At 33.3% G+C, this 13,727-nt stretch overlaps 1 protein-coding gene across 2 annotated transcripts in view; it reads right to left on the reverse strand.

Annotated features, from left to right (window-relative positions):
* The window catches only part of LOC143232411 (uncharacterized), a 123,332-nt gene that overhangs the window by 46,999 nt on the left and 62,606 nt on the right, over positions 1-13,727 (reverse strand). The window contains exon 1 of one of the 2 annotated variants that reach the window (XM_076467854.1): positions 10,192-10,483. The exons of the other annotated variant lie outside the window; for it this stretch is intronic. Within the exon in view, the coding sequence (XP_076323969.1) occupies positions 10,192-10,252 (61 nt within the window). The 5' untranslated portion in view covers positions 10,253-10,483. Of the gene's footprint in view, positions 1-10,191; positions 10,484-13,727 lie in introns of those variants that run through there. 2 annotated transcript variants of the gene reach the window in all.

The raw sequence follows: 13,727 nt of genomic DNA on the forward strand, positions 1-13,727 counted from the left end.
TGTTGCTACCATTTTAATTGTCCTCTCTAAACGTTACATATTATTGTTGACAGTATTAAATCAGTCTTGTTTAAACTTTTACTGCAATTGTTTTTAGAACCTTAGCTGTCCTGTTTAAGCCTTGCACGTCATTGTTGCTAGCTATGTAAAGCGCTTGCAAAAACCTTGTATATAATTTTTGATATTGCTGAAGCAATCGTGTTTAAGCCTTACATATTGTTGTTGTTACTAAGAAGAAAGTCATATTTCTCGCATGTATACATATGATGCTATCGGTGTCTGATTGGTTGTCTTGTTCCATAGACACAATTGCCATCATCTTTACAGAGATCCTGCTGTCTCTACACACAGGCGCCGGCACCGCGTTAAATGTTGATCACTATCTCGAAATAAATGTCGTTATTACCGTCCTAGCCTTGTTTAATAAATAATCACTGTCTTGTTCCTAATATCTATCTATAAGAATGTTTTCAGTACTTTCTTAATCATGTTCAGTATATAGATCTCTATCTATATGAATGTCTTCAGTACCGTCTTAATCATGTTCAGTATATAATCACTGTCTTGTTCCTGATCTTTATCTATATGAATGTTTTCAGTACTTTCTTGATCATGTTCAGTATATAATCACTGTCTTGTTCCTGATCTTTATCTATATAAATGTTTTCAGTACTGTCTTAATCATGTTCAGTATATAATCACTGTCTTGTTCCTGATCTCTATATGAATGTCTTCAGTACCGTCTTAATCATGTTCAGTATATAATCACTGTCTTGTTCCTGATCTTTATCTATATAAATGCTTTCAGTACTGTCTTAATCATGTTCAGTATATAATCACTGTCTTGTTCCTGATCTTTATCTATATAAATGTTTTCAGTGCTGTCTTAATCATGTTCAGTATATAATCACTGTCTTGTTCCTGATCTCTATATGAATGTCTTCAGTACCGTCTTAATCATGTTCAGTATATAATCACTGTCTTGTTCCTGATCTTTATCTATATAAATGTTTTCAGTACCGTCTTAATCATGTTCAGTATATAATCACTGTCTTGTTCCTGATCTCTATATGAATGTCTTCAGTTCCGTCTTAATCATGTTCAGTATATAATGACTGTCTTGTTCCTGATCTTTATCTATATAAATGCTTTCAGTACTGTCTTAATCATGTTCAGTATATAATCACTGTCTTGTTCCCGATCTTTATCTATATAAATGCTTTCAGTACCGTCTTAATCATGTTCAGTATATAATCACTGTCTTGTACTGATGTTTATCTATATAAATGTTTTCAGTACTGTCTTAATCATGTTCAGTGTATAATCACTGTCTTGTTCCTGATCTTTATCTATATGAATGTTTTCAGTATTGTCTTAATCATGCTCAGTATATAATCACTGTCTTGTTCCTGATGTTTATCTATATAAATGTTTTCAGTACTGTCTTAATCATGTTCAGTGTATAATCACTTTCTTGTTCCTGATCTTTATCTATATGAATGTTTTCAGTACCGTCTCAATCATGTTCGATGTATAATGAGTCACTTGTTCCTCATTTATATCTATAAAGAGTCTTTAGTATTGTTCTAATTCTATTCAATATATATAAACATTTCCTTGGTTATGATCTCTGGCAATACATATGTTTTTAGTATCGTCCTAGCCATGTTTAGTATATAAACATTCCTTAGTACTGATCTCTATCTATAAACACGTATCCAGTACCGTTCTATACTTCTGTTTAATATATAAACAGTAGTCCCAAACAACGCTGTTTGAGGTTTAATTTCGGAAGGATGTTTTTCATTATTACAAAGCTTATTTAGTTTCCTGTATATATGCCACATCCATAGGTGACAAACTAACATTGTTTTCCGCATATTTCGCTTCATCATTGCACATTACGACAATGAATTTATCAGTTTACAAGTATAAAATGCTGGACTTATTTTTTATTACGTATAATATACAACATATTCTCAACAACCTATACCATTGAACATATTTTCTTACGATTGCAAATTTGAAGGTGAACAAAATATCATAGCATAGTATTGTTTTCTCATTCTTACTAATATTTTAATATTGCACTCTCTCAACGAGGCATTATATCACCATCTTAATGTGACATTATTTTACTATCTCAATATGATATTACTTTAATGTCTAGACGTGACATTATTTTATTATCTCAACGTGACATTATTTTACTATCTCAATATGACATTATTTTACCATCTTAATGTGACATTATTACACTATCTCAACGTGACATTATTTTACTATCTCAACGTGGCATTATTTTATTATCGAAACGTGACATTATTTTATTATCTCAATATGACATTATTTTATTATCTCAATATGACATTATTTTACCATCTTAATGTGACATTATTACACTATCTCAACGTGACATTATTTTATTATCTCAATATGACATTATTTTACCATCTTAATGTGACATTATTACACTATCTCAACGTGACATTATTTTACTATCTCAACGTGGCATTATTTTATTATCGAAACGTGACATTATTTTATTATCGAAACGTGACATTATTTTATTATCTCAATATGACATTATTTTACTATCTAAACATGACATTATTTTACTATCTTAATGTGACATTATTTTATAATTCAAAGGTGACATTATTTTACTATATCAACATAGAATTATTTTATTATCTCAACGTGATATTACGTCAGTTGAATAGTATCTTAAACATGATGATACTTTGTTATCACCATTGAATGTGATGATACTTGTCTACTGCTAACGAAATAAACAGTATACAATCCAGAAAGCGCAACACGAAGTTTTATGTCAGCCATTAAACCTATGCGGTGTTGAACAACATGCACTTTACTGAACACAAATACAACATAAACAGACCAGCTATGTTACAAAAATTATGCTATCATAGCACTTAAAACAATAGATTACTTATATTATTCTAAAACAAACTACATTCATCAGGTAGCACATTAAACACCCCAACCTGTGTTTTAAGTGACAACATTTGTTAAATAGGTGTTTTAGGAAAATTCGCGATATTGTAGTGAGTTACAAGATACAAATCGTATTATACAAGAGACAATAATAGTGCATAATAGGTTTTGCTCTTTCTGCTTGGTATTAATAGTTTACTTTTTTTATTTAAATTCATTTTTTCTGTGCTAGTTTTTCAACCATTTCAAAGTGACTATTAAGCCTAGTAGGTGTTATGAAGTGTTATTATATTTTGGTCAGGAACAGATATCACAAGCTACCATAGTTAAATAAAGTGAACTACCTCAGAGGTGTTGTTAAATGTTGTATGTTTTATTTATTAAACTTAATCTCAAAAACTTCGGAAATTCTCATTGTAACGATTTGAAATTATGTTCCCGCTATACGTACAATGTAGCAGAAAGGGAGGCCAAAGATGTCACTTCTGACAGATTTACAGTATATCTATTTTAATGTCGATGTTTATGTAAGTTAAATTTATATCTAGAAATTTACATAACTTATACTGCTAAATCTGTATTGCTAAACTCCAGCTAATTCACTAAATTTGCAAAAGATTCTCACGTGTAAGAATCAACAATGTATTATGTGTGCCTTACAAATACTAGTGATTGTCAGTATTGTTGTGCAAATTGAAATTTCTAAAAACTCGCCTCACGCTTATGAGATTAACAAACGCAACGCGCCGAAAGACTATATATTATTGTTTTGCTGCAGTTGGTATGCTACAAACCTCAGAAGCTATAACTGTGATTAACGCTTATCAATGGAGAACTTCAGGTATTGACCAGGAATGTTTATAGGTTTCAAACACTACAAACCTTTATTATAAACTGTATTATTGTTTGTATATTAAATATATTTGTTTTAAGAAAGGAAACTGTGTGTATCAGTCTTGTTGGGAAACATTACAAATCTAATAAAATTCAATATTTCATTAACTTCCAAATATAAATTACCATTTAACTCTCTTTCAGGATGTTTCAAATTGTAGCACACACTCTGTAGTATACATGTATTATAGTATTTGTAGAGAGAGGCTAAATGTTGCCACTCTGAAGTATGCAAGTATTGTAGCACTTGTAGAGAGAGAGGCTAAATGATGTCACTCCGAAATATACGTGTATTATAGAACTAGTAGAGAGAGAGGCTAAATGATACTACTCTAAATTACACAAGTGTTGTAGCACTAGTAGAGAGAGAGGCAAAATGATGCCACTCTGAAGTATGCAAGTATTGCAGCACTAGTAGAGAAAGAGGCTAAATGATGCCACTCTGAAGTACACAAGTATTGTAGCACTAGTAGAGAGGGAGGCTAAATGATGTCACTCCGAAATATACATGTATTATAGAACTAGTAGAGAGAGAGGCTAAATGATACCACTCTAAAGTACACAAGTGTTATAGCACTAGTAGAGAGAGAGGCAAAATGATGCCACTCTGAAGTATGCAAGTATTATGGCACTAGTAGAGAGAGAGGCTAAATGATGTCACTCTGAAGTATACATGTACGTGTTTTTATGTTTGTATGTATTCTAAGAAAATTTAGTAATATAATTATTTTCATGAATAACAAGTCATAGCCTTTGGTATTATTAACAAAAGTTAATTCTTGAAATGTAATAATTACCTCATACTTATTACATACGTGTTACAACAATTATTCGTAACTGATTTGAAAGAGACTATCAGTCACTCTACACTAAAATTTTTTAACAAAGAACAACATTAGATAAAATGGTCTAATACAATCAAAGGATCAGCGTGTCCGTTCTGTGAATCTAATGAATCGTGTCTCGTGTTCCGTTACTACAAAATACTTCTGCCGCGATCCACACGTTTTGGCTGTGAGCGAGCTACAAGAGTGGTGATATATAAACCACAGATAAAAGTAGCCCAAGAGTTCGCCCTGTTTGTTGATGGTTAGTTGTCTTCCCTTTACTTTACATTAGTTCAAAATTAGAGATGACTAGGCGGAACTAGCTTTTTTAGTAGTTTTGTGCAAAACTTCTGAAACAAACGTATCAATAAACATATATATAATCAATATATCTAATGATAAGCAATGTTAGATTTGAAATTGCTGTTGGTAATTTTTTCATGCATACAATATATATATATGTATACATATACATATAAAACTCCAAAATGCCTAATCCCTTTACAGTAAATATGAATTATTACTGATGAACAATAGTGAATCACGAACGATATTAAGAGTTTTGAAAAACATATAATCAGTCGTACAGTACGTGAAATCAGTTACCTTTCAGAAATATTAGGCTCCATAGCGCTATGCTTTATTCAGTGATATGTGTTGTGAAAAGAAATTTCAAGGGAGATGAACAACAGTTTTAACTTTATAGAAATTCATTGACATTTATTGATATGACATATAATTTGTTAAAAATACATAGTTGTTAGCTGTTCAAAATACTGATTGTGGGATATGTTTACCGAAACCTTTCACTAGATTGTTAAGGTATATGTTACAACGTCTAAACGCTAGGTTTGTTGCTTGGTCAAGGTTAAGGTTACGTCGATCTAAATTTTAAATTCTTTAGTCAGTTAAAGTTATTAAAAGAAAAAGAGAGAGAAGGAATTCAGGGGATATAAATTTCTTCCAAGAATGTTCGGGGACAGATATCCCACTTTATCTACCAAGGAAACGAGCTGTGGATTTTAAGAGTGAATAGAAAGAGTGAGAAGTCCTTAAGAGTGACAAGTCATCATTTTTGATGGAGGCCATTTTTGAGTCTCTTGGCAGGGGCCGTTTTGAAGGCTTTGAGAATTTTTAGCTGAACCTTTTTTAGGTGTATCTGGGTGTGGTTCTTTCTTGATGGAAATATTATTGGGTGTGATTGATTATTTTCCTCTATTTTCGTGATGACGAAAAACACACTTGAAGTAAAAATGTATCTCAAGACAGCTAGTATGGGTATTAAAACTTTTATTAGAATAAAGTAGAGAACAATGTTTCGAACTTCTGAGGTCAACTTCAGGTTAACAAAGAGAGTTTGCAACTGACTGTTGCCGGGCACATGTCTATGGGACGAGAGTGTGAACAGATAAGGATTGTAGGGAGCGTTGCAGTATACGTTAGGTTATTACTTCGTATAGGCATAAAGATTTTCCTTTATATTGGTCTAATTTTGTACAGACTGTAATAATTACATAGAGTTCAGGTATCCACAGAAATTATCACTTTGGATTAACTATGTTCCCGCATCTGTAATAGTCACTATACCTGGAACGTGGTTATCACTTTGGTCATAGACGTCATTGGATTTATGATGAAACTATTACTGACTGCACGAGCCATGTGGTGAAAGGATTCTTTGCTACCAAGTGTCATTTAGTTGATGCAAGGCAGAGGTTAGTTCATTTCTATGTTTTGCAATCTTAAAGTAGTTTTTTTTCCCTAGAATAAAGAAACCGTGATTTATATACAAGAGTTTGATCAATCTGTGCAGTTCTTTGATGTGTATATCTTAGTAGCTTAGTAATTATTCTGATAGCTTTATTTTGTATTCTCCTGAGCATAAGATAGATTCGATGCAATGTGTTTAGAAGCGGTAAGGAGCCGCATTCAATAGTTGAGGTTACGGTTACGTCGGTTTGAGTTTCAGCTTTGTTAGTCAAGGTTAGGTTTAGATAAACCTTAACGCTAGATTCATTAGCTGTTCAAGTTTGTTTGTTTGTTTCACTGAAATTCTTGCAAAGTTACACGACCCTAATTTTGAAGTGACAGACCAGACGGAAGGCAGCTAGTTAATACAATCTTCTGGCAACTATTAGCTACTCGTGTCAGACCGAATAGTAGAATTTATCCGTCACTATTGTAGTGCGCCCATGTAACCAATGACCCACTCCTCCCAGTGACTCAGGCGTAAATGTACAGGCTTACGATGCTAAAATTCTGGTTTCGATACCCGTGATGGGCAGATCACAAATACTCAATTGTATAGCTTTGTGCTTGACAGCAACTAAACCAAATGACCCCTGAGTTCGGTTTTGTTTTTATGGTAGCTGAACGTGAACTACGGAACCTTAGCCTCACAATACGAAACGTAAACTTCAAAAGTTTCGTTCGGTGTTTAATTGGTGATGATCTTAGCTATATCAATATGCAGGTTTAATGTTAACAGAAACTACGGAATTACTGGCTTGTAAGAGGTTAGCATTAAGATGATACGAATAGTTTATCAGTGAAAGTAAAGAGTAAAATGTCAACCTTACTATATTTTCAGTATCCGGTGCCAAGAGTAGCTCAATGACAGGGCTAACTAGGCCTGCTGGAATACAACGCACGTAGCGGTGGTCTAGGCGATATTTATATTAGTAGCAGGAACAGTAAGTCAATGGTGTGAACTAGATCAATCAAGCGAAGTGTAATCAATATGATCTGAGCTAAAGAACCCGTAACTGGTCAAGGTATAAAATCGTTACTGTAGTGGTTCATCGATACGATGGTTATTTTGATCTGTAAAGTGACTAGCAGTTTCAGTTTTGTTTCTTCATATATTTAGCTTTATACATTGTCATGTTTTTCTGTAAATTTCATCGACAAAGATTTTTACATCTTGAAATGCATATTTGACAACTTTATTAACTAAACGCAGAAAACAAAACAACTTGAATTCATTTGTTTACTCAATAAAGACCGTAATGATCTAATCTTCGTATATTATACTTTTATGACCTAAATTCCTACAACTTATAACGGCTTTTTCATTACTTCATGTCATACGTGTACTGAAACCTAAGCAATTTTATGACCTAACCTTAGAACTTATACTGCTACCTTACAACTTCGTGTTCTAACCTTCATACAAATAATACCGACATCACGACCTAACCTTTATAGCTTTATGTATTAACCTTCGCACATCTTGTACTGACACCTCCAATACTACATGGCCTAATCTTTATACAACTTGTAAACATTCCTGTAACTTGTAGCCGTATTTTCATATCTTTATAAGATAACTTCTGCTCACTTTGTAACCAGCAAGTTTATAAATTTATTACATAATTTTCATTCAACTTTTAAATAACATTTAATAATTTCCTGACTTAGCTTTCATATTATAACTTTTAAACGTTCTTTGATAACTCCACGACCTAACTTTAGCACAGTTTCTGTCATTACCTTGATAACTTCGTAACCTAATCTTCGTACAAACTATGGCAGTACTTTGAATGCCTCGTAACCTATCTTCCATGCACTTTATACCTGTATCTCAATAACTTCGTGACTTGACCTTCGTACGGTTTGTGTCAGCACTTTTATAACTTCATGAACAGTAGTAGAGTGAACTAACCGAATTATTTTATAGCTGTGAGGATTATAATGCATTTTAAAACAAAATCTTAAATTACCAATGGTAATTTGATAACAGTGTAATATAGTACCAAGTTATCACAGTAGGCTTGTACATAATTTTAATAGCTTTATAACTTAGCACCTTTGTATTTTATTACAACAAATCAGAGGGCAGTTTTCACTGTAAACTTTATAGCATACAAAAGTTAGTCAACGTGTAACTTATTCAAACTTTATGATTTGCAATTAAAACTTGAGGGAAAATTGTGTTGCAAACTCTAAACTTATCACAAAATCAGTGAGCAACTTGTACTAATACTTTAATAAAGTATGGGCTAATGAACATAAAACTTATGCAAATAGTTTTAATATTTTGTGAGCGGAAATTAATCGTTCTCATTTGTAGACAAGTAAATGAAATAAAAAGCCATCACTAAATAACTCGAACAAAAATGATTTAGAAAATAATCGTGATTATTTTAACGATGGTGCTTAAGCATGGAAGATTACCAGCAAGGTTTTCAAAAATGTGAGGTTAGCTCAAACATGTTTAGGAAATTTTAAAATTGCTTTTTGAAGAAACGATCAACTTGATTTACATGAAATTTTTTTTAGAACACAAGAACACAGTTTATTCTGAAAGGAAAAGATATTCGTTTCTATATACTTTGTTTTTGTTATTATAAATGGTTGCACTGTGACGTTGGATCCGTTTTTGTTTTGTTTTTCTGATAAAGAGAAATATTAACTTCATTTAGGTTAATACTTAACCAAGGGCGTCGCCAGGGAAGGTTTGAGACTATGTACAACCTTCTTTCGAACCATAAATAAACATTAATTCCATGAGCCACCATACCCCATTGCAAATTAATAACGAAACATACTCAACGCAAGCATAACGTACTTGAACAGCCAGCGGTTCAGTTTCACAGCTGTTGGGTGAACGCCATGCCGTTCTAAATTGTGTGTAAAAGGCTTTATTATAATATTATACTTTAGCCAGAAAAATATCCTTCATATTTTCATTTACCTTGGGGCAGTTACGCACGATTCAGAAGATTGTGGCTATAAACGTTCAAATTCCTGGCTGGTTTGATACAGTACTTAAAGTAGAAGATCCAAATGACAGTATATTTTTCTTGATTACGAGAAACCCATTTGAAGTAAAAACGTATTTTCAAGACGGCTGGTATGGGTATTGGTATTTTAATTAAAACAAAGTACAGAACAACGTTTCGCCTTCTTAGGTCATCTTCAGGTTAACAGACAGTTGCAAACTCTCATTGTTAACTTGAAGACGACCTAAGAAGGTCAAAACGTTGTTCTCTATTTTATTTTAGTTAAAGTTTTAATACCCTTACCAGCCATTTTGAGAATACATTTTGACAGAATGTCTACCTTATATTTTATGTAATATAGTGCAAAATAATTATTAAAGATGGATTTTCATTGGTACAGTTGTGACGTACACATAAATTTCAATTATATAATAAGTAGATAGAGACCAGTTTAATTTTAACTCTTGCGTGAATATTTATTTCAACATATTTTATTTATCATCGAGTTCTCGCCATAAAATATGTAGTTTTACGTATATGTAGCTGTGTGTATATTGACAAATCTAGAAAGGATCCTTCATGAACAGAAAAAAAAATCATCAAAACAATCTGGCGACGCCCATATAAACCATGTATAAGCCAGCAAAATAAATTGTTTTATTCCAATTTGTTATACGTTATATTAAATTGAACAACTACTACCCTTACTTTCCCTCGTGCTCTTGGTAATGTGTATATAACTTTTAAGACCGTACGAAGTTGAGACGTTGAGAACTATATTTACCTACCTGTGACACGAGGTGGCGTCTGTAATTGGTCAGATAACTCGATTTCAGGATTAAGCAACATTCCCTGCTGGGTTAATGGTTATAAACATTCTTCGATTCTGAGTACTGACGTAAGACTTTGGTATACCGTTCAGTCACATTTGTATTTCTCAATACTGATGCACCTGTGAAACGCGAGCTCGCCACTCGTGTACAGTTCGGAACAAAAACAAAACACGTTGGCGCACTTCGTTGTGGCTTGGGGGCGAGAAATCTCTTCTTGAGTGGGTACCCGCAATGCTTCCTATGGCTCTACTGCTTGTGTACGTCTGGGACGCTTGTGACGATTCCCAGAACAGCTGACGCAGCCATAAGGGTCCGCCTCCCTTTTTTTCAACGGATATCTCGCTGACCTATCAGCAAAGAGAGACTCGCCCATAAAGGCAGAGCAGGGAAATCGCCTTATACAAGGTGTTAAATATAGGAGTGATTTGGCGATCGTAATATAGATAACATGGGTAAATATGAATAATAATAACAGCAAATAGAAAAGTAATATTATATAAATAAGGGTAAAAATCAACCAATGAAAACTATTCTTAACATGACTTTTGTGTTGTACTCGATATCTGGTTCATCTACAGTCCTGCCGAAACAGGATTTTCTTTTCGTGAGATGAGAAACCCACTTGAAGTAAAAATGTATCCCAAGACTGCTGGTATGGGTATTAAAACTTTTATTAAAATAAAGTACAGAACAACGTTTCGAACTTCTTAGGTCGTATTCAGGTTAACGAAAAGTAGTTCCTTCTGGTTCAGATTAGCGACTAACGATAACTGATTAAGAAACTTTATATTTGCTCAGGATGGTCCAACAACTATACTTTTGATATATTTTTTCAAAGCATTACTTAACATTATCTAATTTAAACAAAGTGACCAAAGACCAGAGGCAAGACAATTTGGTCTAATAAAATTAAGTTGGAAACTATGTAAAATGACGTATATTTTACAGCATATATAGGTAATATTTATTTTACACATTTTATTCTATGCACTTTAACTAACTAGTATCAAAAACATGGTAAAGCAATGTTTATTTTAGCTATTGTTCTACATAGAAATACCATGAATGTCCGAGATACGTAAAGCAAGTAGAAAGTTCAATGAGAGGAAAGAGGAAAAATTAGTTGTTAAAAATCGTGTGGTATTCAATTATCAATAGATCACTTCAAACTACGTAGACTGTAAAACCAAAGAACAAAAAGGATTTTTCGAACAAACTTTCTGCGCACAAGATCTTTTAAAAAATTAAACCAATTGTTGATAAATTAATTATTACTTGCAAATACATTTAATTTCGTTTTTGTGGTTCAATAATATCATTCTGTCAAACCAGAACACTCTTCTTTTCATAAGAAATATACAAAATATTAAACTTTTTATTGCATTTTAAAAAGGTATAATTACGTATGTTCTGATATAAGTAATTTTTATTAGAGCTATGTTACACTCTCAGTATTTACTATCACTGTTTTCAACCTAGGATCTATGACAGTAATGACTGAATTTATATATTATAGTTAAAAAACAAAATGAGCAACACTGTATTCGGTTACATCCGCTACAGATTGCTCACCTGCACTCTGTCTACAATTGGGAATCGAACCTCGGATTTTAGCAGTAAAAGTATGTAAACGTATTGCTGATCCACAGGGATTTCTGCAGGTAGGTCTATACAAGTTTGTGAAGGAGTTAGTAGCATGGGTAAAACAAGTTTTGAACCACTGCTTTAGTAGCTACCTCATGACAGAGGTATTGGTATTTCTAACTTAAATGACAGTTTATACGCACATGAGCTAAGCCGCTAGGTAAGATACATGCTATGGTTCTGGTGTAGGTGTCCTTAATTTTGAATTATTGACTAGAGAGATATCAACCAGTTAGTAGCATCTGATGCCACAAAGGTTTTTGTCAGGCCTTTTTCCGAATGATTAGATCGACAATCACTCTTAAAGCGCAGTTAGAGTTGAAAGTGCAGAATATTCAGCGGCACTGCGACGTGAACCTTAGATCTTTCAATCCGCAGTCGGAGTTGTCAACAAATAGGTTCAACCAGCCCATCGTGGTGAAAGCTTGTTTGTTTTGAATTTCGCGCAAAGCTACACAAGAGCTATCTCCGCCAGCCGTCTCTAATTTATCGGTGTAAGACAAGAGGGAAGGCAGCTAGTCATCACCACCTACCGTCAACTACTCTTCTACCACCGAATAATGAGACTGACCGTCACATTATAACGCACCCATGGCTGAAAGGATGATCATGTTTGGTATGACTAGGATTTGAGCCTGCGACTCTCAGATTACGAGTCAAGCGTCCTAACCACCTGGCTATGCCAGGCCTCATGATGAAGGAAGATGCAATGTATATGTTTAAACTATATATATGTAGTTTCAGTACCATGAATGTATAAATAACACAAATTCTATAAAAAAAACAGCATCAAATATATATACACAGTTAAGACTTTCATAGAAATGTAATTAATTCTACAGTATGAAAACTTGTGGTTTCTACGTATTATGCCTCTCCACTACTCTAATGAAAATGAATTATATATGTGTTTATTTTCCTAATTCTTTCACGCAAAAAACTAAAAACAAAATAGTAATATGTCAATCTACCTATTTTGGAGAAGTTTTTATTTTAATAATATTTGTAAACGTTAACCATTTTCGTTAAATGGGGCTTTGCCAAATATAAAATACCTCCTCGAATATTTTCCATTTGTCTCTTGACGTTAATAAATCTTTGCATTCTTTCTGGGTCCATGAAAATTTCACTCATAAACCACGGAATGTTTATAAGTTAAATTTTTAATCACTTGGCGCCGATTGCATACTCAGACTGTGAAATTTCGTGTCCCGTTGTCGCGAAAATGCGCTCCCACGCTCCATAGTTTGGAGCTGAGAGCGGGCTAGGAGAGTAACGGCCAAACCCAACTATTCAGTTACACAAGAGTAGCCAAGAAGATGGCGCTATATGCTACTGACTAGCTGCTTTCCAGATAGTTTTTGTATAGCTTTATACAAAAACTCTAAAAATACAAATAAATAATTTGTTTTAAAGGATAAACATATATTTAACAAAGACAGCCCTCCGATGACACGTCATTAATTTCTGAGGGCTTATAACGCTAAAAATAGGATTTCTATACCCGTGGATACTACAGCAAAGATAGCCTATTTTATATGTCTATAGTTAACAAGGAACAACCTTAACTCACTAGAGAGACATTAACTTTAGAGAACGTTGATAATACTCAGCTCTCAAAAAAACGTGTCTGCATGTCCGTTGTTATTGACAGACACGCACCATTTTCGGCAGGACAATGAGAAATAACATTTTACACAAATCTAGTAAGTGTCTTTAAAATCCGATCATTTTTAATGAGTTATAGAGCAAAAATAATACAGAAAATCAACCCCCATGGTAACAGATAGAGATTTCTTTGGATTTTTGTGAACATGCTCTGACGTTGATCTTTCAAAAACTAATCA

The sequence above is a fragment of the Tachypleus tridentatus genome, chromosome 11, assembly GCF_004210375.1.
Source record: "Tachypleus tridentatus isolate NWPU-2018 chromosome 11, ASM421037v1, whole genome shotgun sequence".
In the NCBI taxonomy this organism is placed as follows: Eukaryota; Metazoa; Arthropoda; class Merostomata; order Xiphosura; family Limulidae; genus Tachypleus; species Tachypleus tridentatus.